We start from the raw sequence: 23,375 nt of genomic DNA, 5'->3' as shown, positions 1-23,375 counted from the left end.
TTCAAGGAAATTAAGAACCAAACGGACTGTGTAGAGCAAGAGGTCTAGGGAAGCCCCTCTAGTCCTTAATCTCCCTCTCCTGAGTCCTTTGTGTCACACCACCCATGACACACAAACAAACAAGAGAGAGAGACAGACATATCCCGTCTTGGCGTCACCACTTGTCATCATATGAACTGGTTATCAAATGTGTCACTCACCCCTAATCACCCCCCCCTCCCCCACCACCACCCCTCCCCCCTCAAAAGGTTCCTACGTTCCTTAATTCTCCTTAGTACAGATGTAAGAATAACCCTTTAACCTGTATTAACTTTAAGATAAAAATAAATGAGAATAACTCCCAGAAATTAACCTTAGCTGGTGCCATGTGAACGAGGTAAGGATTGGTTAGGTTAGGTTGGGTTAGTTTAGGTTAGGTTGGGTTAGGTTAGGTTAGGTAGTAGCCAAGTTACAGTAGTAGTAGTAGTAGGAATAGGAGGAGGAGGATAGAGAGACAGAGGAGATGAGGAAGAGAAGGGGAATGGGGGAAGGGAGGGAGGAGAGGGGAGGGAGAGAGGGTGTAGAGGGAGGTGAGGGATGGAGGGAGGGAGGCACTATTTGGTCACCGGGACTGGCACTGTGATGGTCAGTACCCTATAGATAGTGCCACGCGTAGTACATCCTCTCGATACCATCCTCGGTAAGTATCCAGGGTAACACAACAAGTGGTACCAGTTTATAATGGTATTAAAGGTGGCCACATGGGGGTAAAGGTGGCCACATGGAGGTGAAGGTGGCCACATGGGGGTGAAGGTGGCCACATGGGGGGTGAAGGTGGCCACATGGGGGTGAAGGTGGCCACATGGGGTGAAGGTGGTCACATGGGGGTGAAGGTGGCCACAGGAGGGTGAAGGTGGCCACATGGGGTTGAAGGTGGCCATAGTAGAGACTGAAAATCCCCTGAGATTATAAACTATCTCTTTCCTGAACAGCGTCAGCATGGTTATAACAGCAGCTTCAGCGTCACCGTCAGGAAGGTGGTATCGGTTAGAAGCATCGGGTAACGTCAGCAAGGCAGCAGCATCTTCATCATCAGGAAGGCGTGGGTCATCGGCACGCCTCTACCTCCTCCTGCTAGTCTCCGTGGGCGCGGTGCTTCTGCTGGCTCCCACGCCCACAACCGCCAAGACTTTCGACCTTTCGAGTTTTTTAAGTACCGTCATCTCACAAGTGGCTGAGTAAGATATCCCTATGACTGAGTTAATTAGTTTCCAGGCAGGTAATAAGTGATTTTTATTATCCAGAACAGGTAATGGGTATTGAGTGTTTTTAATTATCGCTAATGAGTGTAATTTAAATTATCGTGAGTCAGGTTGATACATTTATAGTGATTTTTTTTTTTTTAGGAAGTCATTCGCAGAGGGAGAACTGGACCTACTTGAGCACTACTGTTCCTTCCAAGCCAGGCCTCATATCTACCAATGGAAGATTTATTACAAGGCTCGTGTCTGGTGCCCTGGTTGGACCCCTATCGTCGGCATGTGTATGTGTGTTTTTAATTCGGAGTTATCACTTTAACCCTGGCTGGTATTACCATATTTTAATCTTTACTGGAGTCTTTTTTTTCTTATAAAGTCTTGAGTAGTCTTTTTTGTTCAGTCTTCCGGTTAGGTTGTTAAGTTTCTTCGTTGTTGTTACTTTAGTTTTTGTTTTGATTTTCTTACTGGTTTCGTTCATCCTCCCGAGGTGAACATGACTCGGGGGGAATGAGTCTCCGAGCTGACTTACTTTTAACTGTTCTTTTATCTTACTTGTGGTCAATATTGCTTCAATTTAATAAGTGCATGGGGGGAGCGAACTTTACTGTACCATCTACGCCAGGCAAACGTTCGCCTGTGATAGGTGTCTCTTATATGACGAGTATTACCTTCTTATTTCTCGTTTATAAGAGTTACCCCAGCAAACTTCCTCCGTCTTTTGTCATTAGTAACGTTTTCTGTGATATGATCGTTGAGCAAGTCACAGGGCAGACTTTAAACACAGGCTTACCTATTTAACCTTTAAAGTTTAGTTCGACGGCCACACTAGAGTAAGAGAGGGAGCTTGACACAACGACAAGAGTGTAGAGAAAGTTTAAACTCTGGAGGGAAACATTTGTAGGAGAAGATAATGAAGACCAACAACATGTTTTACGGAACTAAACCCAAACTCTTATAAAATAATTCTAATCTCTAGCTGAAAGGGAAGTGTTTATTATACTGTTTGTGTAATTCTTAAGGGTATCAAATTAAATGCTTCAAATAATCAACTCCGTGATATTTATCCAGTAGACGAAAACACCTTAGGACTGTCCTGAACATTCGAGTTTCCACAGTGTTGAATATTCCTTACCACCTTGAGACAGCAATACCTATAAACAGTAGTTGTACATCGTTTCCTTCACTCATCTTGAGCAACAGTTTAAACAGTTTAATGAGTATAACATGATTTAATAACCTTAATTTCCTAAAGTTTGAAACAATTTCCACTCTTGTTTAGTTAACTGATATAGATTTTTCCAAGATGGTTTAATAATTAATTAGTACAGTTTATGGCTTAATTCAAATCTTTCAAACAAAAGTTAAATATATTCCATTGTCTGACTCCCAACTCATGATTCAGACATAGAAACAAATTGTATAAATAAAACTACGAATGCTATTTGCGTTAACCTGTGGACGTTCTGATGGCATACTTGACCTCTCCACTCCCTCCTTCCTCACCTCTTATTTCTCCTCTTCCACTTTCGTTCTTCTCCTCCCCTTTCTCCTCGTTTGAAGTGTACAGTGATTATTATAAAAAAAATATCCTTGAGAATCCATATCGTGTCGTTAAGTCATCAAATATGTAAGACATGGGTTAAAACAACAACAATTATCGTAAGAATTTTTGAGGGTCTTGCCTGTCCTAATGTTTACTTCTGTCGTCCCCCAGCTCAGCTCCACAGTAGCTCAGTGGCAGCGAGGTTGAATGCTGCCAAGAACTTCGTCAAGCAAGCACTGGCTGCAGGTCTGGTGACGGAGGAGGAGGCTCTGAACTGGCTCTGAACTTTTGAATCTCGACAACTACCCACAACTGAACCCTGAATTTGAACTTTGATTCTAAACTAGGTGTTCTGAATCGTGACTGAACTACAACTCACAACAATGAAAAAACAATTAATTTTTATGTTTTATCAGTTACAAACCACCTTAATAATTACGATAAACTGTTTAGCCAAAAGGATAACTAATATGATGAAACTATTAGATAAAATATAACTACTAGTAAAATATAATGCCTTTCATTATATCAATATTATAAAAGAATGTTAATATGTTGCAATGTTTAATAATAAAACTGTTATATTATTTCTGCTTTTGTATTTTAGTTATGTATTTCCTTTTGCACTTTTATTTGGCACTAACGTGACACTAAACTTGGCACTAAACTTGGCACTATAACTTGGTACTAAACTTGGTACTAAACTTGGCACTTAACCTGGCACTAAACTTGGCACTAAACTTGGTACTAAACTTGGCTCTTAACTTGGCACAAAATTTGATACTAAACTTGGTACTGAACTTGACACTTAACCTGGCACTAAACTTGGCACTAAACTTGGTACTAAACTTGGCACTTAACTTGGCACAAAATTTGGAACTAAACTTGGCACTAAACATGGTACTAAACTAGGTACTGAACTTGACACTTAACCTGGCATTAAACTTGGCACTAAACTTGGCACTTAACCTGGCATTAAACTTGGCACTAAACTTGGCACTAAACTTGGCACTAAACTTGGCACTAAACTTGGTACTGAACTTGACACTTAATTTGACACTAAACTTGGCACAAAAATTCGTACTAAACTTGGTACTGAACTTGGCACTTAACCTGGCATTAAACTTGGTACTAAACTTGGCACTAAACTTGGTACTAAACTTGGTACTGAACTTGACACTAAACTTGGAATCAAACTTGGCACTAAACTTGACACTAAACTTGGCATCAAACTTGGCACTAAACTTGGCACTATACTTGGCACTAAACTTGGCACAAAACTTGGCACTAAATGTCAACATGGCGTCGAAATCCCACGAAGACTTGAATATAACGCAACATTCTCCCAAGACTGAGTGTGTTACAGTCCATGACGTCAGTAACTATGACGTAATAACCATGTGACGTCATAACCCTGTGATGGCAGTAAAAGTGACGTCATAACCCTGTGATGGCAGTAAATTGTGACGTCATAACCCTATTACGTCATTAAGTGTCGTGCAGAGTTCGCGTGGTGGCTGCCGGACCTTCAGATCAGTTACATCCCAACAGTCATACAAGGAACACCTTTGTCTGACATTAATCACCGCCACTGTCGCCATTGTCACTTTCCACAAGTTACTTTCTCTCAGACACGGATTTAGAGGTTAGTATGATAATATTATTGAACTAACTCTCTTTAGATACAGAAGAAAGAAAAAAAAAGATTCTCAAAGGTTCGTAAGTCTATATATCTCAACAGAATATAGGAGAAAACAGATCGCCTGACTTACTGAAAACTACATCAACAAAAAAGTCCGAAACTCAGAAATGGTATTGAAAGTATCCGAGACTCTAGTCATACCTGGATATATTTACCTGGTCACTAATTAAGACAAACTATCTCACCGTACGTTTGTTTTGAGAATCTGGCTTAGGAGTAGTAAGGTGTTTTATTCATTTGTGTGTGTGTGTGTGTGTGTGTGTGTGTGTGTGTGTGTTTGGAGAGTCAATCATCACCAAAACTAACCCTCAGTTTCTTCTCCCCAGGCAAGTCAACACCACCACCATCAATGGCTTCAGCGTCGCCGTCAGGAAAGAGTGGTGTTTCGGGGACGCCACACCTCCTGCAGCTGGTGTTCGTGGGCGTGGTGCTGCTTCTGGTCTTTCCCACGCCCACTCCCGCCACGCCCATTGACCTGACAAGTGTCATCTCACTCCTGGCAGACAACGTGATCGAGTGAGAAGTGACTTTTGAGTTTGTTTATTTATTTATTTTTGGTGGGGGAGGGGGTGGTTGGTGGGGGTGGGGAGGGTGGTGGTGGGTGGTGGGGAGTGGTGGTGGGGGGGGTCTTGTTGACCATTAACTAGTTTCAAAACAGGCTAATTCCTTCTCATCCATGACTAATACTATGATTAAGAGAGAGAGAGAGAGACCGTGTAGTGAAGAGTTCCCGTGTCTCCCACAGTCGTCTCTTCAGCGAGGGGCAGATGACCCTCCTGGGGCATCGCTGCACCTATAAGAAGCAGCCTCGCATCTACAGCTGGCAACTACAGTACCAAGCAGAGGTGTTCTGTCCAGGCTGGACTTCCTTGAATGGTAAATGTACGTCACTGTGTCTGTCTGTCTATCTGTCTATCGGTGTCTATGTCCCTCTGTTTGTCTGTCGGTGCCTATGCTCCTCTGTTTCTGTCTGTCAGTCTGTCTCTTTCAGTCTTTGTGTGTATCTGTCTTCATAATCTGTCAGTTTCAGGATTTACGAGTGTTTCATGTGTCATTTGTGTTGTTTATTGAAGTTCTAAATTCAAAATAACTTTCATACTGGTGACTGTTACCCCAATTACTATTTATTTAACTAAACATTGCAACTTACTAATAACAAATACCAATAAACAGAGAAACTTTTAATCAAACACACCTGTTGTTATCGTCACAGCTGGTCGATACCTCAGCTCAAACACAGCACTGAGGGAGGCTACAAAGAACCTGATGAAACAGGCCGTGGACAAGGGCCTGGTGACCAAGGAGGAGGCTGGGGAATGGCTTTGACGACCCGGCCACTACTAATCGTCCCCGGCCACATTCACCACACCTGTTCGGCCACCACCACCACCACCACACCTGCTGCTCCACACACACAAATACACAACAGGACAAGATCATTAAGAGTTCTTCATGTCTCCTCTCTGCCAGACACGTTAAGAGCATTAGCAAAACAATGAAGACTCATGAACCAGTTAACAAAGAGTTAAAGTAATTATTAAGGTTTGTGATGTTATAAATTCACTTTAGTTAGTTTCTTATACCATTGTCCTCAAAATGTTAAACCATAGTCCTCAAAAGGTTAAACCATAGTCCTCAAAATGTTAAACCATAGTCCTCAAAAGGTTAAACCATAGTCCTCAAAATGTTAAACCATAGTCCTCAAAAGGTTAAACCATTTTGTTTAGATATGAAAAGAAACATCAAGTATTATTATTACTTTTATTACTATTATTATTATTATTATTATTATTATTATTATTATTATTATTATTATTATTAGCATTTTTATTATTTAATATATATAACTTTATCGACTTATATATTAACTAAGGAATATAGATTAAACCAGGTAAATATATCAACACCTGTACAGTATCTTCCTCATTAATAAACTCGTTCCTAATTGAATCTACAATTGAAAAATGTTTATGTATTCCTCTCACTACTATGAGTCATGGAAAGTTCTAGAAGGAACTGAAGGATTGGAGTCTGTTTAATTCTACCTGTTTATCTGTCTAACTGTCTGTTTTTTCACCTACCTGTATGTATACCTATCCCTCTAACCTGTCTGTAAACCTGTCCATTATCATCTATACACACATACACATATACACACATACACACACATACACACACACACACACACACACCTGTATACTCTATAACTATATATTATTTTTTATTGATCTTTCCGACTGATAGATAGTGGATGGTGAAGGAGTCTCCTGAGTCTGCCACTGTGACGATCCATACCCTACAGCCAGTGCCACGCCTCCATCCTCCCTCCAACACCCACTGTAAAGTACCCGGCAGTGACAGTAGCCATGGGACAGTGATGTTGACTACGGGAAGTGTCTAGAACAGAGAAAGTGACCACAAACAGGACAGTGATAGGTACTCCCTCGAGGCTTACACAGAGTTACTTTCCTCTACGGGTCAGCTGGTTCAACATGGTTATAATAGCATCGTCAGCCTCGCCGTCAGGAAGCTTTCACTTAAGAGAACCAGGCAGCGTCAGCAAGGTATCAGGAAGTAGTGTGTCATCAGTGCGTCTCCTCCTGCTGGTGTTCGTATGGGGCGTGGCGCTCCTGCTGGTCCCAACGCCCACGACCGCTAAGCCCTTCGACATTTCGGAGTTCTTCGCTCAGATGATAACACACGTGGCTGAGTAAGACGTTCTCTTGTTGAGTTAAGGCGTTGATTACAGTGCAGGTGTAGAGTTAATGACTTGACTCTCCAGGATATGTGTATAACTAATGACTTGACTCTCCAGGACAGGTGTAGAGTTAATGACTTGACTCTTCAGGATGTGTGTATAACTAATGACTTGACTCTCCAGGACAGGTGTAGAGTTAATGACTTGACTCTCCAGGATGTGTGTATAACTAATGACTTGACTCTCCAGGACAGGTGTAGAGTTAATGACTTGACTCTCCAGGACAGGTGTAGAGTTAATGACTTGACTCTCCAGGACAAGTGTAGAGTTAATGACTTGACTCTCCAGGATGTGTGTATAACTAATGACTTGACTCTCCAGGACAGGTGTAGAGTTAATGACTTGACTCCCCAGGATATGTGTATAACTAATGACTTGACTCTCCAGGACAGGTGTAGAGTTAATGACTTGACTCTCCAGGATGTGTGTATAACTAATGACTTGACTCTCAGGAAAGGTGTAGAACTAATGACTTGACTCTCCAGGACAGGTGTAGAGTGTGACCCTCCAGGACAGGTGTGTGAGCTAATGACTTGACTCTCCAGGACGACTCTCCAGGACAGGTGTTAAGACTTGACTGACGAGTTAATGACTTGACTTCCAGGACAGGTGTAGAGTTAATGACTTGACTCTCCAGGATATGTGTATAACTAATGACTTGACTCTCCAGGACAGGTGTAGAGTTAATGACTTGACTCTTCAGGATGTGTGTATAACTACTGACTTGACTCTCCAGGACAGGTGTAGAGTTAATGACTTGACTCTCCAGGATGTGTGTATAACTAATGACTTGACTCTCCAGGAAAGGTGTAGAACTAATGACTTGACTCTCCAGGACAGGTGTAGAGTTAATGACTTGACCCTCCAGGACAGGTGTTAGAGCTAATGACTTGACTCTCCAAGACAGGTGTTAGTGCTAACGAGTTGACTCTCCAGGACAGGTGTAGAATTAATGAGTTGACTCTCCAGGACAGGTATTAGAGCTAATAACTTGATTCTCTAGAACAGGTGTTAAAGTTAATGAGTTGACTCTCCAGGACAGGTGTGACTGACTTATTGACCTTCCTCCCCAGCAAGTCGTTCGCGGACGGGGAGCTGGACCTGCTGGACCACTTCTGCTCCTACAACATCCGGCCGTACTTCCACAAGTGGCGACTCTACTACAGGTCACAAGTCTGGTGCCCTGGATGGAGCCCCATTATTGGCACGGGTATGTGATGCCCTGTACTCTGTCATCACGAGTTAGTTGAAACCCTCATGACACGTCCACACACCTGTCTGTACCACTAGACCCTCACACACCTGTCTGTACCACGAGACCCTCACACACCTGTCTGTACCACAAGACCCTCACACACCTGTCTGTACCACAAGACCCTCACACACCTGTCTGTACCACAAGACCCTCACACACCTGTCTGTACCGCAAGACCCTCACACACCTGTCTGTACCACAAGACCCTCACACACCTGTCTGTATCACAAGACCCTCACACACCTGTCTGTACCACAAGACCCTCACACACCTGTCTGTACCACAACACCCTCACACACCTTTCTATACGTCTCTTAAATGAGTCTTTTTTTTCATAAGAACATAAGAACAGGGGAAACTGCAGCGGGCCTATTGGCTCATACTGGGCAGTCCCATTTACACCCAAACCCTATTGCTCATATATCCATCCAACCTATGTTAGAAGCTATCCAGCGTATTCGAGTGAATAATGATATTTGGTAACTTGTTCCATTCATCCACTACTCTATTTCCGAATCAATGTTTACCTATCTCGCGCTTAAATCTAAATTTGTCTAATTTAAGACCATTGCTACGAGTTCGCTCCTGGTGGGATAGTTTGAGTACCTTTGTTACATCACCTTTGTTTAGCCCTGACTTCCATTTATACACCTCTATCATATCGCTCCTCACTCTACGTCTCTCGAGGGAGTGCAAATTATGATGCTTTAATCAGTCTTTGTACTCAAGGTTCCTAATGCCCGGGATTAGTCTTGTCCTTCTCCTCTGAATGCTTTCTAGGGATTCTACTGTATATCCATTCTGTAGTACGGTGACCAGAACTGAACTGCGTAATCCAAGTGAGGTCTCACAAGCGCAAGATATAGATTTAGGATGACCTCCCTAGTCTTGTAACTAACACTCCTTTGTATGAACCCAAGTACTTTATTAGCCTGGTTTCGAGCAAATACACATTGTTTTCTTGGTTTAAGATTCCTACTTATCATTACTCCTAAATCTTTCTCATAGTCGGATTTCTCAATAACATCGTTGTTCATCTGATATCTGGTTTCTCTGTTTACATCTCCTAGACTAACTACTTTTCATATGTCCACTTTAAATTTCATCTGCCATTTTTCAGACCACGCGAAAAACTTGTTTAGATTTCCTTGTAGTTTTGCATAATCCTCGTCTAGTTTTGCGGGCACAAATTTAGTCATTATATTATGAACGAAATGTAAGACTTTTCATGGTTACGACACATATTAAGTCTTTTTAAGGGTAGAGGCATAAAGGTCGGTCAAAGGTCAGACTTTTAGCTAATCTATTCAACCTTTGAGACTGTGGTCGTGACTTCAGGCGTGACTGACACTATCACTAAAGTCTTATCAACGTGGGGATATACAATGTTTCAGTCGGCGTTTCAGATAAAAGTTTCAGGGTGGGGAGGGAAGTTTCAGACAATGTTTCAGACGATGATTCAGGGGAGGGATGTTTCAGACAATGTTTCAGGGGGGTGGATTTTAGACGATGTTTCAGGGGAGGGAAGTTTCAGGGGAGGGAAGTTTCAGAGGAAGTTTCAAGGGAAGTTTCAGACGATGTTTCAGACGATGTTTCAGGGGAAGGGAAGTTTCAGACGATGTTTCAGGGGAAGGGAAGTTTCAGGGGGAGGGAAGTTTCAGACGATGTTTCAGGGGAAGGGAAGTTTCAGACGATGTTTCAGATACAACTTAAGACAGTTTTTCCCAAAGAATTAACTAACGACCATTTGAGAATTTATTTCTGTCGTAACTTAAGGCATTTAAGGAACGACTATTCGAGAATTCACAACCAACAATATTTACTCTTGACGTCTTTCAGCTGACCGCCACACCAACTCCGTGCACGCGAAGATGGCAGCCACGAGGAGCTTTGTACACCAGGCAGTAGACAGAGGTTTAGTGAGGAAGGAAGAGGCTGTGAACTGGCTGTGAACTGGCTTTGATGTGACCTCGACTTGCAGCCATTACCACACTGGCTTTGAACTTGTGAACCTTTGATGAACTCTGATGTTATTATGTTAAACTATATATAATAAACATCCAAGTTATCTTTAATCACCTTTTTTACTACACCTTTATGAATGTTAATTAGTGTTTGTATCAATTATTATTCAATGTAAGTTAGTCAATGTCTCTCTATCTCTCTCTGTCTATCAATGTATGTATGTATGTATGTATGTATGTATGTATCAATGTATATATGTATGTATGTATGTATGTATGTATGTATGTATGTATGTATGTATGTATGTATGTCTTATTTCTTGACCCTGTCGTGAAAGATGGTGTAATAATCTATAACTTTAACATTAATTAAAGGAACGCACCTCTTTATATCTTCAACTTAACGAACTATAATATCAGAGGAATATCAGACAATATATTTTTACCTGTATGGCGTCGATATCGAAGTAAGATGTGATAGTAATTTAATTTAATTCTCTCGCTTTTATTTGGCCCACTAGCACGTGATGTCATAGCCTTGTGATGTCATCAGTATGTGACGTCATCAGTATGTGAAGTCATCAGCATGTAACGTCATTCACATTAAAGTGTCTGGCAGCGTTAGTGTGGTGGCGGGAGGGGCGGTCCGGGTGAACCACCAGTTACCTCCTTACAGTCTTACGAAGAACATCTCCGACTGACACTTACCACAAGACACTGTCGGTACTTTCATCAATTGTATGTATGTCCTTTGAAATTGGTTTATTTTTTGTATTTAATGTGAATTATATTGGTTTAATGTAATTTCCAATAAATTTGTAATCATATAATATTAGGTACTTATAGAAAGAAGTTTTGAGTTAATATTCTAATTGTAAAAGATGAATTGTTTGTTTATGCTTAAAATGCTCTCTTCCTTGAGGGGTGAATACAGGGTGTGGATGTGAGATCAAGAAAGTGATTGTAATCTCGTTTCATCTATTGTATTTCCTTCACTTTGGTATTGATTTACTAACTAGCATTAAGGAGAATACTATGTTATACTTCTGTGAGTGGAGGAAGAGCCTTATTGCGAGACTAAGATTGATAAATTACTAAATCAGTTAGGCCACAAGTATAATGAATAGTTTCCTTAGATGTATTCTCATTGTATTTATATTAGCTATCATCCTCAACTATCAGCCATTATTTCAGATCGTGAGTCTGATTAATGAGCCTTGGAGTTGGAGCACTGCAGAAAGAGGGAGGTTATTCAGTAGTGGTCGTGACACTATTTATTTATCTAACTGGAATCCAAAATGGCATGCAAAGACCTCTGAGACTGCACCATAACCCACAGTTGTATAGAAATTAAAAATACTTTAGTACCTCCCCCAGAGACCGTCAACACCCTCAAAAGTATCCCTAATTTCTCTGCCAGACAATTAACATCCCCATAAATAATCCCCAGTTTTCCCCCAAAGTCAATACTCTCATAAGTACCCCCAGTTTCCCCCAGACAATTAACATTACCCAAATTAATCCCCAGTTTTCCCCCAGACAGTCAACACTCCCAAATTAACCACCAGTTTCTCCCCCAGACAGTCAACACCATTATGGCTTCAACAACACCGTCAGGAAGGAATGAATCAGGGTTACCGCGCCTCCTGTCGGTGGTGTCCATGGGCGTGGTACTACTCTTACTGGCCCCTACACCCACACCCGCCACACCCTTTGACCTCTCAAGGGTCATTTCGACTTTGGCGGACAACGTAATCGAGTGAGAAGAGATCTTATAGTTTTTTGACCACGACCTTTGACCTAGTTACTTGACCTTGACCTTTGACCCTGTTATTTGACCTCGACCTTTGACCCTGATGTTACTTGACCTAAATATGACCTTGACTTTTGACCTAAGGACTCGACTCCTCATCAATATGACTCAAGTTTCAGCTACTCCTTGGGGACATTACGACCCACACCAGGGAGAATAAGGTCCTAGCTATCCTTACTACGAGAGAGAGAGAGAGAGAGAGAGAGAGAGAGAGAGAGAGAGAGAGAGAGAGAGAGAGAGAGAGAGAGAGAGAGAGAGAGAGAATGTCTTGGACTTTAATTTCACCCTTCACATCTCCTGCCTCTACAGTCGACTCTACAACGAGGGGGAGATGAACCTACTAGGCCACTACTGCACCTACAAGAGACAGCCTTACTTCCACAGGTGGGAGCTGTTTTACCGAGCCCAAGCTACCTGTCCCGGCTGGAGTACCTCTGTTGGTAAATGTACGTTTGGGCAGAGCCTGTTTGGGACGTCTGTTTATCTTCTGTCTATTCTAGTCCATTTATCTCTCTTCTTTTGTCTGTATCTGTCCTTCTGTGTCTGTTCTTCTGTCTGTCTCTTTTTCTTCTGTCTATATATACCCTTCTCTGTCTCTGCCCTTCTGTCTGTCTTTGTGCTTCTGTTTGTCATAAAATGAGTTCTGGTGAGCAACGAATGAGGGTTCTAATTTGTCGTTAACTTCCAGCCATCAACCACCGCAACCCTAACTCAGCTGAGAGGGAGGCCACGAGGAATCTGGTGCAGCAGATCGTGGCAGAGGGCTTAGTGGCCAAGGAGGAGGCCAAGGAGTGGCTCTGAGGTCCTGGCCAGCCACCACAAATACACCCCAGCCTGGCAAACACCTACCACAGTGACCCTATTTGACCATACCTACCACAGTGACCCTAGTTGGCCATACCTACCACAGTGACCCTATTTGGCCACGCCTACCACAATGCCACCACCACTAACTGACCAACCTCCTGAAAGAAAATTTCCTTCTTGCCTGGTGTTGTGAGCCACACGATTACTGAAGCAACATAAACCTAACCTAACCTAACTTAACCTAACCTAACCTAACCTAACCTAACCTAACCTAACCTAACCTAACCTAACCTAACCTAACCTAACCTAACCTAACTTAACCTAACTAACCAACCTAACCCAACAACCTAACTTAACCTAACCTAACCTAACCTAACCTAACCTAACCTAACCTAACCTAACCTAACCTAACCTAACCTAACCTAACCTAACTTAACCTAACTTAACCTATACTGAGTTAAATAAAGTTCAAGGTCAGAGAGGATAATATTTACCTTACAATGACTCACCTGTACTGTTGATTTAAGGTACAGGTAAGTATGTAATTAAGGCTAATGATACTTATTTTAGATGTCAATTTTTATATATAATTAACTCAGGTATTAATCAGATCTATATCAGTGTAGTAATGTTTCTCATCAATAACCCAAACTACATTAGTGTTTCTCATCAATAAATTAATATCTTATTAAAGGTAATCTGAAGTGAGTTTTATGTCCTCGTCACAAATTTGTCTCTCAGTGCTGTGGGTTAGTAACAAAGGAGAGGAGATAGTGGGATTAAAGAAGAGAAAATAATAAGAGACAAGGATATGATAAAGGAAGAGGATATTAGATAAGAAGAGAATAAGTAAAAAAAATAATGAGAGAGAGAGAGAGAGAGAGAGAGAGAGAGAGAGAGAGAGAGAGAGAGAGAGAGAGACCATCTCCACACGTTTATCTCTCAAAACTGTGTCATGGATTCGAGTCCCATCGCAAGACACGCGTGGGACGGGTACTATCCAGTGTAACTTTACCCAAAATTACACGTTTTCTTTAGGTACTTCAGTTTCCTCCTGTACTTGGACAATAAAATTTATAAACTAAATAACAAAGAACAGACCAATTGCCCAAATGACTGATAAACTGATAAAGTCGCGAAATGGTATATGAAATACAGTGGTTTTCCTTATCTGATACGCCGACCAGAAGTGTCACTCATGTTGTCAAGTTTTTCTTCTTTGTGACGAGGCAGATTGGAGTCCTGTCACTCTCATTAAAGAAATATATATGATTGTAGAGAAGTAGAAATGTACGTTGTTCTAATTTAATGTGTTTAAAAAAAAAATAATGGTTTGGGAGATTTTTATTCACCGGTCATGTGGTAACGTGGCTCTGGTGAACACTTTAACGCCTGAAAAAAAATTGATAGATACTAAGACATACTGACTGACACCCAGACTCAGAAAGACAGACAGACAGACAGATACTCAATGATAGCCCCCCCCCCCCCAAAAAAAAAACTCTGATAGACGCTCAGATTGATGACAGGCAGCAAGGGCGGATCCAGGAATATCAAGAGGGGGGAGGGGGGTCCAAAACGTTGTGGGTGAAGGAACATGGGCGAGCGCAGCAAGCCCACCCAGCTGGTTTTTCTTGGGGGGCTGGGTTGGGGTCTGTAAGTTCCCCCAGAATTTTTATCATGGGCATTTTGTTGGCCATTTTGAGTCATGCGCACTTAATATTAGGAGATATTTTGAGGTCGATAGTAAATACTTTTTACTATACAAAAATGCCTGAGTACAATACTGCAATAATGAAAAAGTATTGGAATTTTCTGGTGAAAAGGGGGGATTCCGGACCCCCCCCCTTTCCTGGATCCGCCCTTGTCCCGGCACAATGACAATGAGAATAGATTTAATTTATGCTAACGCGTTACACAGAAATCTTTTGCAGTTACCCCTTCAAAATTTACGTTTTTTTTCTCATATAAGAACTTCACAGAGAATGAAATGAAGAGAATTTCACATCTTTGTGTTTCGTAGATATTCCTTAACATGATGGACGGAGATATATGTTGAAATATTAAAAAAATATATATATTCACATATTTTCCCTGTTGTTCAAGGCCCCACTCGCTCTGTGGGCCACAACTCAAAAAAAATGAATCATTTTTAGTTGCTGGATCGAGGAGTTGGTGTGGCGAAGATACACAAATAACAGGCTACATGCGTCAACTATACAATGAGCAATATAATGTTCTCCCTCCACCCAAATACATTATATCCAGACTCATTTTTTCGGAGTTCTGACAACGGATCTACCATCTACAGGTGTGTGCAAGTAACAAGTATTGTATAAAAATAAAATGTTCAATAACTATCCTCTTTGTTCTTCACTTTACAGGAGAAAGTCGTCAACAATTCACAATGAACTCACAGCACTAGACTACCTTCTTCAGGAGAGTCCGTCTTTGGGTTCTTAACACTGGGTTCTCCCTGGGTGTAGACCTGTAGGGATTCGTCTATAGTTTTGCCCGTCATCTTGGTATTTGTTACAGGGTTGTACACCATACTTTGGCTGTACAGTCAGGAACAAAGCTTCCTCCCACGAGTACATAGCAAACGAGACGTGTTGACATTGTGTTCGTTGGCCACTGTTGAGAAAGTTGCAGGATGGAATTGCAAGAGGTCAAAAGAAGGATATAGTTGGGTGTTCTCAAGACCTGGACTATCGTATCTGGGAATGATGATAAAATTGTGAAAATATTCGAGTACGGTGCGAAGTTGTCTAGTGGAATTCTAAAACAAAATTATTTTGTGAATTTATGGTACTTTAATATGTAAATTAGGCTCTTCAACTGCCTCAATAAATAACCCACAACACAGTACAGTTAAACTTTCTCTGGTAATTTACATGTTGAAATAGAACGTGTGGAGAATGTACAGTATAGTAATGTTGGAGGCCTTTGAGTCTTGCTAAAACATGCTAACAAATGTATGAAACAGACCTCACACACCTAGCTCTCCTCTCTCCCCTGGCTGTGACAAAGGGGGGAAACCCGTGTAACTATGATATTTATGAATGGGTTAAAATAATTCAGTTCTAAGAATCAACGAGCGGCATGAACACGGCAGCCATAAATGTTACGAGTTTGTGACAATAGTTATTCGATCTTATTTACCGTCAGCTCAAAGTAACGTCATGTTTGAGTGATGTTGATGCATTAATATGTCTCTTAGTTTACTATTATAGACTGATTGATGTAGTATGGGAGTTAATCACCATTACACACCTAACAAGCATGTGTAACTAGCTTCTTCAGGGTCAATTATAAGGGGCGGGGTTGTATCTGTCTTTATGGTGATTAGAGTGATTATAGTAATATATCAATGATTACGAAATTATATTGAGAGAATATTTTACCATTAACTGATATAAAGATGATGTAAATTTAGAAGTGGAATCAAGTTATAACGAGTGTTCTGGCGGTCTGCCCCCCACCCTCCCCCAACACACACATTGATAGCGGATCGAGTACTCTACCATATCCATATCATTTACTATTCGACACTCTTTAAGTTAATCTAAATCCACTAGTAATTAAACAGATAGTAATGGAGTATGAACCAAGAGTCATTAGTTAAGCTGATAATCTCCAAAGACACCATCAAACTGAATAATTCCAATTATATGTTCAAACTATACTTAACCGTAACTCCCATATTATTGTCATTGTTGTCTTTATTACTAACTGTGAGTGACCCATCAGTTATTGTGAGTGACCAAGTCGAAACTCTTTGGTGAAGTGTATGAAAGGGTTTTGAGTTCTTACGAGGATCTATGGCGTCTGCAAGTGTTCCCCATACAGTTCAGTCACATACCAAACCCCTGGCAGGAGAGAGAGGGTTGGGTAGAAGGCAATGGGGTCGTAGCTCGTTTAATGATAAGGGGACTTGTTCATTTGGTTACTGGTGATGATATGATTGTTCTCCAGGTAGCTCATCAAGGGTGTGTGTGTGTGTGTGTGTGTGTGTGTGTGTGTGAACAATGTTTCTTAGACGACTGACTTCGAAAAAAATGTTAATCATCTTCCCTCCCCCACTAATGACCCCCAGAGCAGACAATTAGCCCCCCCCCCTCCTCCACCCCCCAAATGATAATTACCCCTCATCCTCAAACGATAGCTCCAAGTACCACCACCACCCACTGAGTGTAGGACAAGGTAGAATGTGTAATTTGCATGTGTAATTAGATACATGTGTAGTACAGTGCTTTTCCTGTATACAGCGTATGTATACTATACCATGACAAGACGTACTGCATGTATAGACAGAAATAAAAACATTTTAACTACGCCTCTACTAACGTTACTAATTAATTAATATCTTTACCTGTACTTTTATCCACACCTCTACCTGTACTTTAAGGTAACCATATTGCTGCCTCGTTACTCTCACCACTGACACCGAGGAGTTTGGATGGGGAAACTCCTATTGTCAACGTCACTCTAGGAAAACCCTGCGCTCATTACCTGGGTTTTTCATGTTTTGGTTATGAGAATCACAGGTGGTGAGTAGCCTGACGGTACACGACAGACTGAAGAAGATGACTTAACATGGTGGTGACATTATCGTTTCATATAGTGCAAAGCCACAATGGGATTAAGGTTCAGAATACATGGTTGTTTGTATTATATGGTCAGTCTTATGCTCTGTTAAGTTTTGTCGGTTCCAGTGGAGGTAGATAATGTCATAGACATAAAATTCAGTGGGGTTTTTCCTGACAATTATGTAAAGGTGACGCTGAAGTTATATTACCTGTATTATCACCACCACTACCACCATCCTTCACTACCCACCACCTACCCATCATCCTAACACCTACCACCATCCTTCACCATCACCACCACTACCACTACCACCATCCTTCACTACCCACCACCTACCCATCATCCTAACACCTACCACCATCCTTCACCATCACCACCACTACCACCATCCTTCACGCGGCCTCACCCTACCACAATCGAGACCCCGTGCTTATAAACATCCCCTCTTGTCGATCATATATTGGAGACAGAATTGTAGGCTCGTGCGGCCGCAGTCTTACAGGGGGAATTAACCAACACAGCTCTTTGACTCGGCATTGCAAAACGACACTGAAATGTTTTGGTGTGACCCCCTGGATGACGCCTACAGGTGAGTTAAGGTATATTGATTGGTGATTACCTGTATTTCTTATTTGTTGTTATGTATTTATTCTATTTTTATCTATTTATCTATTCTTCTATTTCTCTCTTGTTTCTTACGCCCATACGCCCACAACACCTAGGTTCTCACACACGCCCACTACGCCCATGTCCTCACCCACACACGCTCGCTCGCTACACACACACACACACACACACACAAACACACACACACACACACTACATCCTTAACCACCGTAGGGTCGAGACCTATTCAGGCGCTGCTCCTGCTGAGCAGCTGCCCCCCTTGGCCAATGTTCGGCCCATTCCCCAAGTCCCTCTCCCCGACCCATCCTGGGAACTGACCGCTATCGTCTGACCAGGAGCTGCTAATCAGTCCACCCTGGGAACAACAGTGGGTCGGCTTTACACCTGACTACCAGATAACACAACACCACCCAGCAGGGTGAGGTACTGTGACACCACACCACACCACACGGTGTCCCCATGACCACGTGAGGTAATTCATATCAACACCCGAGGACGAGTTACTGCACCACGTGAACACCACACCACCCGATGTAAACACCACACCGCCTGGTGTCTCCATGACCAGCCCAGGCCCGGGCCATCAACTGTAAACTATAATAATTTGTATAATTTGTATGTTCTTTTCATGTTCCTTCTCCTTTTAATAATGAAAGCTTTTGTTAAACGACCCACCCACCCACCCCATGTCTTTGTATGTAATAAGTCATTTTTGGCCAATGTATATTTTCAGCCTTCGGGCTGCAGAACCTTTTCAATAAACCGTTAATTATTATTATAATTATTTTTATTATTATATATACACACACACACACACACACACACACACACACACACACACACACACACACACACAAAAGACCATACTCCCACGTACACAAATAAGGTTCAACAAACAACAAAGTTACATTGGTGTATGAACCTTAATTACAGATGTGGTATTACACTTTATTAATACGAAGGTTAAGGCGAATATTACCAGTGTTTGTTTGTTTGTTGTTGTTTATTCGAGTTTCTGCGGGTCAACAACCAAGTCCTTTTATGTATGTAATGTAAGGTGGACCATATATTAGCAATAACTATTTAAGCAAGCTTATTAAGTCATTAGTAAGACACATTTTTGTAATATATTGAAGAAGTTGGTCTAAGGATTACCATTATTTGGGGGTAAATTAGCTCTTTAACCTATAATATATACTCCTTTTTTTTGTTCTTATATTGAGCGTCTCTTGATAGCTCCTGGGGCCACATCAAGAATAAGCACCTCAGAGTATTTGACCTGATGATGAAACACCCTAACTCTACCTGGGGGTTAGGTTAGGTTAGGTTAGGTTAGCTCAGCGTCAGTGAGCTTTATCACCGGGTAAAATAAGCTGGGATTTCTAAAACTCTGGTGATCAAAACTTCCCATTAGAAAATAGGAAATCCCGCGCGTGCGTCAGAAGTGACGTCATTGTTTGAAAATAAGAACATAACTAGTGAAGTTATAATTATGTTGTATGCAATGTTAATACGCCATTAAAGTCCTGCAATATATAACGGGAGCTTCGACTATCTGAACGTCGGCTTCTGATCATAAGCAAGACAAACCTGACCTTAGGGTGCGGAATTTTCCTAGTGTCTCTAAGGCAGGTGCACTTTGTCAGGAACAGGCTATATAACGCGCAGGTGGACCCAGATAACCAGTAACTCTCCACTCGTCATACCGAGCAGTTGTACTTCCATACGTCCCCAAGACAGTGTCACTACTGCCCTCATCATCTCCCGACACTTTCTTGTTTAAGGTAAATAAATACTGTACAGTTCCTGATGATGTTACAATGCTTCATTACACTTGAACAACTAGGATAATTAAGCGCGTATTCTAAATTAATCAACACTATAGTTACTAGAATAAACACGAAAAAAAAAATCACCCCCTATATTTTCTTACTGTCAACCTATATAACATCTGTAAATCACATTCTTCCTTTCATTCAATAACAACAAAAATAACCAACCTTCTTTAGATAATTAATTGTTGTTTTATTGTATAGATCAACATACAGTACGTGATTAATGACCTTGGTGGTTAATGTTTAGAAATAACACAGAACATCAGTGAACACGAGACAAAACATCGACTTATTTATTTATTTAAGTTCTAGTATCCAGTTACTTTAGCTCTTTATTAATTTATTTTTATTTTTATTTTATTTAGTTTTCTTAATTTATTCTTTTCTTAATGTTTAATATATTGTAATTTTTCAACATTATTGTATTTCTTGTTTTGGCTATTTTGTTTTTAAGTTGAGATTATTTACCATTCGGCAACACACACACAAATACCCCCAAATTAATCCCCAGTTTTCCCCTAGACAGTTAACACCCCCAAATTAATCCCCAGTTTTCCCCCAGACAGTCAACACTCCCAAATTAACCACCAGTTTCTCCCCCAGACAGTCAACACCATTATGGCTTCAACAACACCGTCAGGAAGGAATGAATCAGTGTTACCGCGCCTCCTGTCGGTGGTGTCCGTGGGCGTGGTACTACTCTTACTGGCCCCTACACCCACGCCCGCCAAGCCTTTTAAGATCGGCGACATCATTGGTGCTCTGGCTGACGTAGCAAAGTAAGAACTGACTTGGTTTTGTTTAAGACTCGTAAAAGAAAAACCTGTTGTAGTGGCTTGGCGTCCTCCCGTTATGATCAGGACGAGCGGCTCAGAACAAGAGAGAGAGAGAGAGAGAGAGAGAGAGAGAGAGAGAGATCATTATCATCGCTGTTTTTATTATTATTATTATTATTCTATCCCAACTCCTCTCCTAAACATATGTAAACAAGAAATCAATAACAATAATTATTCTTTCCCGCAGAGACACGTTCCAGCAGGGAGAAATAGAGCTGTTTGGTCACTACTGCATCTACAGGAGGGAACCTCACATTAAAAGCCTTGAACTATATTACCGTTCCGAGGTTAGATGCCCCGGCTGGACCTCCATTATCGGAAGATGTAAGTGTCTGCCTGTCTGTCTGTCTGTCTGTTTAATCTATCTATCTGTTAATGTACACAAAGCAGTCTTCCTATAAACACGTGATCGTCTCTTATGTTAACTGTTATCGTTTCTGCCACAGCTGATGACCGCCAGAATCCCACACACTCTGAGAGCGAAGCGGAGAAAGACTTCGTGATCAAAGCCGTAGCTAAGGGCCTGGTGACGAAGGAAGAGGCGGCAGCTTATTTCTAACTGGATTTTAAGTGTACAAGCCTGTTCTAACCTGACCACTTCACTTCCTCGCTACACTGTTTAATGGTGCGCCGCTGAATACCGAAAAAGATGTCAACGTCCACCTCTTGTTATCCGTGTGTGTGTGTGTGTGTGTGTGTGATGTGCATTTGTTATAACTCTTGATATTTATATAGGCAATAAAATGTACTTGTTTTACTATTAAATTAAAAATAAAAACAAAGTAGGAGTTTTTATTTATTTACAACTTTAATAACAAGCAAAAACATTAATAATCATAATTTTCATTTACTGTATATTAAATTTACTAAAAAAAAGAACGTGAAGAAAATACAGTACTACAAATTCTTTTAACGATGATTTTCAGAATGAACACTGTGACTCCCGTTGTCTCGGTAGGGTTGTCAAAATCCTTCGTCCGTTGTGTCATATTATCTCACACTAAATCGTTGTATCAAAAAGCAATGTTACCATAGTAAAAATAAGCTATAAGACCACAGTATTGGATGTAGTGTAGATGATGATGTAATAAATGTAATGTAGATTCTGTATTAAATGTTAGTTAGGGATATAGGCTTTGAACCGCCTATCGAAAACAAACGCGGATGATGGTGTAGTGGATTCCTCCCCTACAAACGCCGTGTATCGCTGACTGGCCGACCCCCCGCGAATCTACCAGCGTATCCCTCGTGGTCAAGGTCAGGTAACTAGGACGCCGAACAAAACAAAGCGGGGGCCTACCATCAAGCCACGCCTACCCCCGCTATATAAGACCACACCTGGAAAAAAGTGACTGAACTTAACACAGAAACATATCAAAACTGGATAAATAATATAGACAATGAAGAATTCCAAGAACACAGTTGGTTTAAATCAGCCAGGAAGAAAGTAATTGAACCACCTCCTGCCCCAATATACATATAAAACATTAATAGAGAGAATAAAAGATGAGAGTGACCTACCAGCTCCACTAAGAACCTGGCAGGCCTCTCCATACAGTGTACCTTTAGACTAACATAACTAACATTTAACTAACACCTAAAAAAAAAAAATGTGACTACCCTCCCAGCTACACAAGGACCTGGGCGGGCTCACTAACTCCAACAATAATAAAAATAATAATAATAAGCAGCATTATATAAATAAACCAATATTAATACAAAGGTCTGACGACCCAAGGGAGCAGAACAAAGATAAAACACCAATAAGAAAGATGAAGCGATCTGGTTGAGCCCAGATTCTTTCTACTCCTACTGTATTTCAGTTTCACCACTTTTCCTTCAACCCCTAATAATCTCCTTTCACCTCTTAACTAAAGACTTCGTATCGTATCGACATGCCCCTTCTTCTAGCTACAGCCGCAGCAAGCAACACCTCCTGCCTGGCGGCCCTCGCTCCCGCCGGCGAGCATGGCGACCCACAAGCTGTCCTCCTCTGAGCATCCTCACCAACCAGCTCTCTCTACTCAACGCTTGTAACCATGCTGCCTTCCCAGCACCAAGCTGCATTGTACATCCAATACAACATGTATACAGAGAGCACATTGTGAGTTTCCTTTCTCCATCCCCATCCTGAGTGTGAACCAAACATAACGTACTCCACAATGGCAGGTTCCAACTCCCCCCACCCCCTCCCTCCCACTTCCTCGCGAGTACCGGCAAATGTAATATGATACATGATGCTACCGAACCCTACCTACCTTTTCTAACCTATTATGATAACTATAACGATAATGATAAAATCCCCCCTCCCCACAAAAAAATTAAAACACTCAACTTTCTCTAACGTATAATAACAAACATGCAGAAATGTGGTTGTAATTCCGTGAGACGCGCAGAAAACTAATAT

The 23,375-nt window shown here is 41.4% G+C and overlaps 5 protein-coding genes across 6 annotated transcripts; all 5 read left to right on the top strand.

The window, feature by feature from the left end:
• Window positions 1–601: 601 nt before the first annotated feature.
• LOC121872196 (anti-lipopolysaccharide factor-like) lies at window positions 602–3,341 on the top strand. The gene is made up of 4 exons (XM_042374869.1): window positions 602–679; window positions 972–1,217; window positions 1,386–1,522; window positions 2,953–3,341. Exons 2-4 carry the CDS (start codon window positions 979–981, stop codon window positions 3,063–3,065), a joined length of 489 nt encoding a protein of 162 aa, XP_042230803.1. The 5' UTR covers window positions 602–679; window positions 972–978; the 3' UTR covers window positions 3,066–3,341.
• Window positions 3,342–4,330: 989 nt separating this feature from the next.
• LOC121872195 (anti-lipopolysaccharide factor-like) lies at window positions 4,331–6,298 on the top strand. The gene is made up of 4 exons (XM_042374868.1): window positions 4,331–4,426; window positions 4,810–4,999; window positions 5,229–5,365; window positions 5,697–6,298. Exons 2-4 carry the CDS (start codon window positions 4,833–4,835, stop codon window positions 5,807–5,809), a joined length of 417 nt encoding a protein of 138 aa, XP_042230802.1. The 5' UTR covers window positions 4,331–4,426; window positions 4,810–4,832; the 3' UTR covers window positions 5,810–6,298.
• Window positions 6,299–6,769: 471 nt separating this feature from the next.
• LOC121872194 (anti-lipopolysaccharide factor-like) lies at window positions 6,770–10,571 on the top strand. Its single transcript, XM_042374867.1, has 3 exons — window positions 6,770–7,193; window positions 8,315–8,451; window positions 10,336–10,571. The coding sequence occupies exons 1-3, from the start codon at window positions 6,976–6,978 to the stop codon at window positions 10,446–10,448; spliced, it is 468 nt and encodes a 155-aa protein (XP_042230801.1). The 5' UTR covers window positions 6,770–6,975; the 3' UTR covers window positions 10,449–10,571.
• A 526-nt stretch (window positions 10,572–11,097) lies between these two features.
• On the top strand, window positions 11,098–13,368 carry LOC121872193 (anti-lipopolysaccharide factor-like). Of its 2 annotated transcripts, none has more exons than XM_042374865.1 (4): window positions 11,098–11,198; window positions 12,041–12,219; window positions 12,583–12,719; window positions 12,962–13,368. In XM_042374865.1, the coding sequence occupies exons 2-4, from the start codon at window positions 12,056–12,058 to the stop codon at window positions 13,072–13,074; spliced, it is 414 nt and encodes a 137-aa protein (XP_042230799.1). In that variant the 5' UTR covers window positions 11,098–11,198; window positions 12,041–12,055; the 3' UTR covers window positions 13,075–13,368. The 2 variants fall into 2 exon arrangements, with proteins under 2 accessions (XP_042230799.1, XP_042230798.1); XM_042374864.1 differs by having other exon boundaries at window positions 11,105–11,202.
• A 6,583-nt stretch (window positions 13,369–19,951) lies between these two features.
• On the top strand, window positions 19,952–21,750 carry LOC121872198 (anti-lipopolysaccharide factor-like). The gene is made up of 4 exons (XM_042374871.1): window positions 19,952–20,081; window positions 20,736–20,911; window positions 21,156–21,292; window positions 21,415–21,750. The coding sequence occupies exons 2-4, from the start codon at window positions 20,751–20,753 to the stop codon at window positions 21,525–21,527; spliced, it is 411 nt and encodes a 136-aa protein (XP_042230805.1). The 5' UTR covers window positions 19,952–20,081; window positions 20,736–20,750; the 3' UTR covers window positions 21,528–21,750.
• The last annotated feature ends 1,625 nt before the right edge of the window (window positions 21,751–23,375 follow it).

This window comes from Homarus americanus, unplaced genomic scaffold (genome assembly GCF_018991925.1).
Source record: "Homarus americanus isolate GMGI-L3 unplaced genomic scaffold, GMGI_Hamer_2.0 scaffold18083, whole genome shotgun sequence".
Classification (NCBI taxonomy): domain Eukaryota; kingdom Metazoa; phylum Arthropoda; class Malacostraca; order Decapoda; family Nephropidae; genus Homarus; species Homarus americanus.
Note: the sequence above shows the minus strand (reverse complement) of the source record. Positions and strands in the feature narration are given on the sequence as shown.

Coding starts and splice junctions, on each gene's coding strand:
- LOC121872195 (XM_042374868.1), top strand. CDS start 4,833: ATGGCTTCAGCGTCGCCGTCAGGAAAGAGTGGTGTTTCGGGGACGCCA. Junction 5,000..5,228: donor CTGGCAGACAACGTGATCGA/GTGAGAAGTGAC, acceptor TGTCTCCCACAG/TCGTCTCTTCAGCGAGGGGC. Junction 5,366..5,696: donor GACTTCCTTGAATGGTAAAT/GTACGTCACTGT, acceptor TTATCGTCACAG/CTGGTCGATACCTCAGCTCA.
- LOC121872193 (XM_042374865.1), top strand. CDS start 12,056: ATGGCTTCAACAACACCGTCAGGAAGGAATGAATCAGGGTTACCGCGC. Junction 12,220..12,582: donor TTGGCGGACAACGTAATCGA/GTGAGAAGAGAT, acceptor CTGCCTCTACAG/TCGACTCTACAACGAGGGGG. Junction 12,720..12,961: donor GAGTACCTCTGTTGGTAAAT/GTACGTTTGGGC, acceptor GTTAACTTCCAG/CCATCAACCACCGCAACCCT.
- LOC121872196 (XM_042374869.1), top strand. CDS start 979: ATGGTTATAACAGCAGCTTCAGCGTCACCGTCAGGAAGGTGGTATCGG. Junction 1,218..1,385: donor GTCATCTCACAAGTGGCTGA/GTAAGATATCCC, acceptor TTTTTTTTTTAG/GAAGTCATTCGCAGAGGGAG. Junction 1,523..2,952: donor GACCCCTATCGTCGGCATGT/GTATGTGTGTTT, acceptor GTCGTCCCCCAG/CTCAGCTCCACAGTAGCTCA.
- LOC121872194 (XM_042374867.1), top strand. CDS start 6,976: ATGGTTATAATAGCATCGTCAGCCTCGCCGTCAGGAAGCTTTCACTTA. Junction 7,194..8,314: donor ATGATAACACACGTGGCTGA/GTAAGACGTTCT, acceptor CTTCCTCCCCAG/CAAGTCGTTCGCGGACGGGG. Junction 8,452..10,335: donor GAGCCCCATTATTGGCACGG/GTATGTGATGCC, acceptor GACGTCTTTCAG/CTGACCGCCACACCAACTCC.
- LOC121872198 (XM_042374871.1), top strand. CDS start 20,751: ATGGCTTCAACAACACCGTCAGGAAGGAATGAATCAGTGTTACCGCGC. Junction 20,912..21,155: donor GCTCTGGCTGACGTAGCAAA/GTAAGAACTGAC, acceptor TCTTTCCCGCAG/AGACACGTTCCAGCAGGGAG. Junction 21,293..21,414: donor GACCTCCATTATCGGAAGAT/GTAAGTGTCTGC, acceptor TTTCTGCCACAG/CTGATGACCGCCAGAATCCC.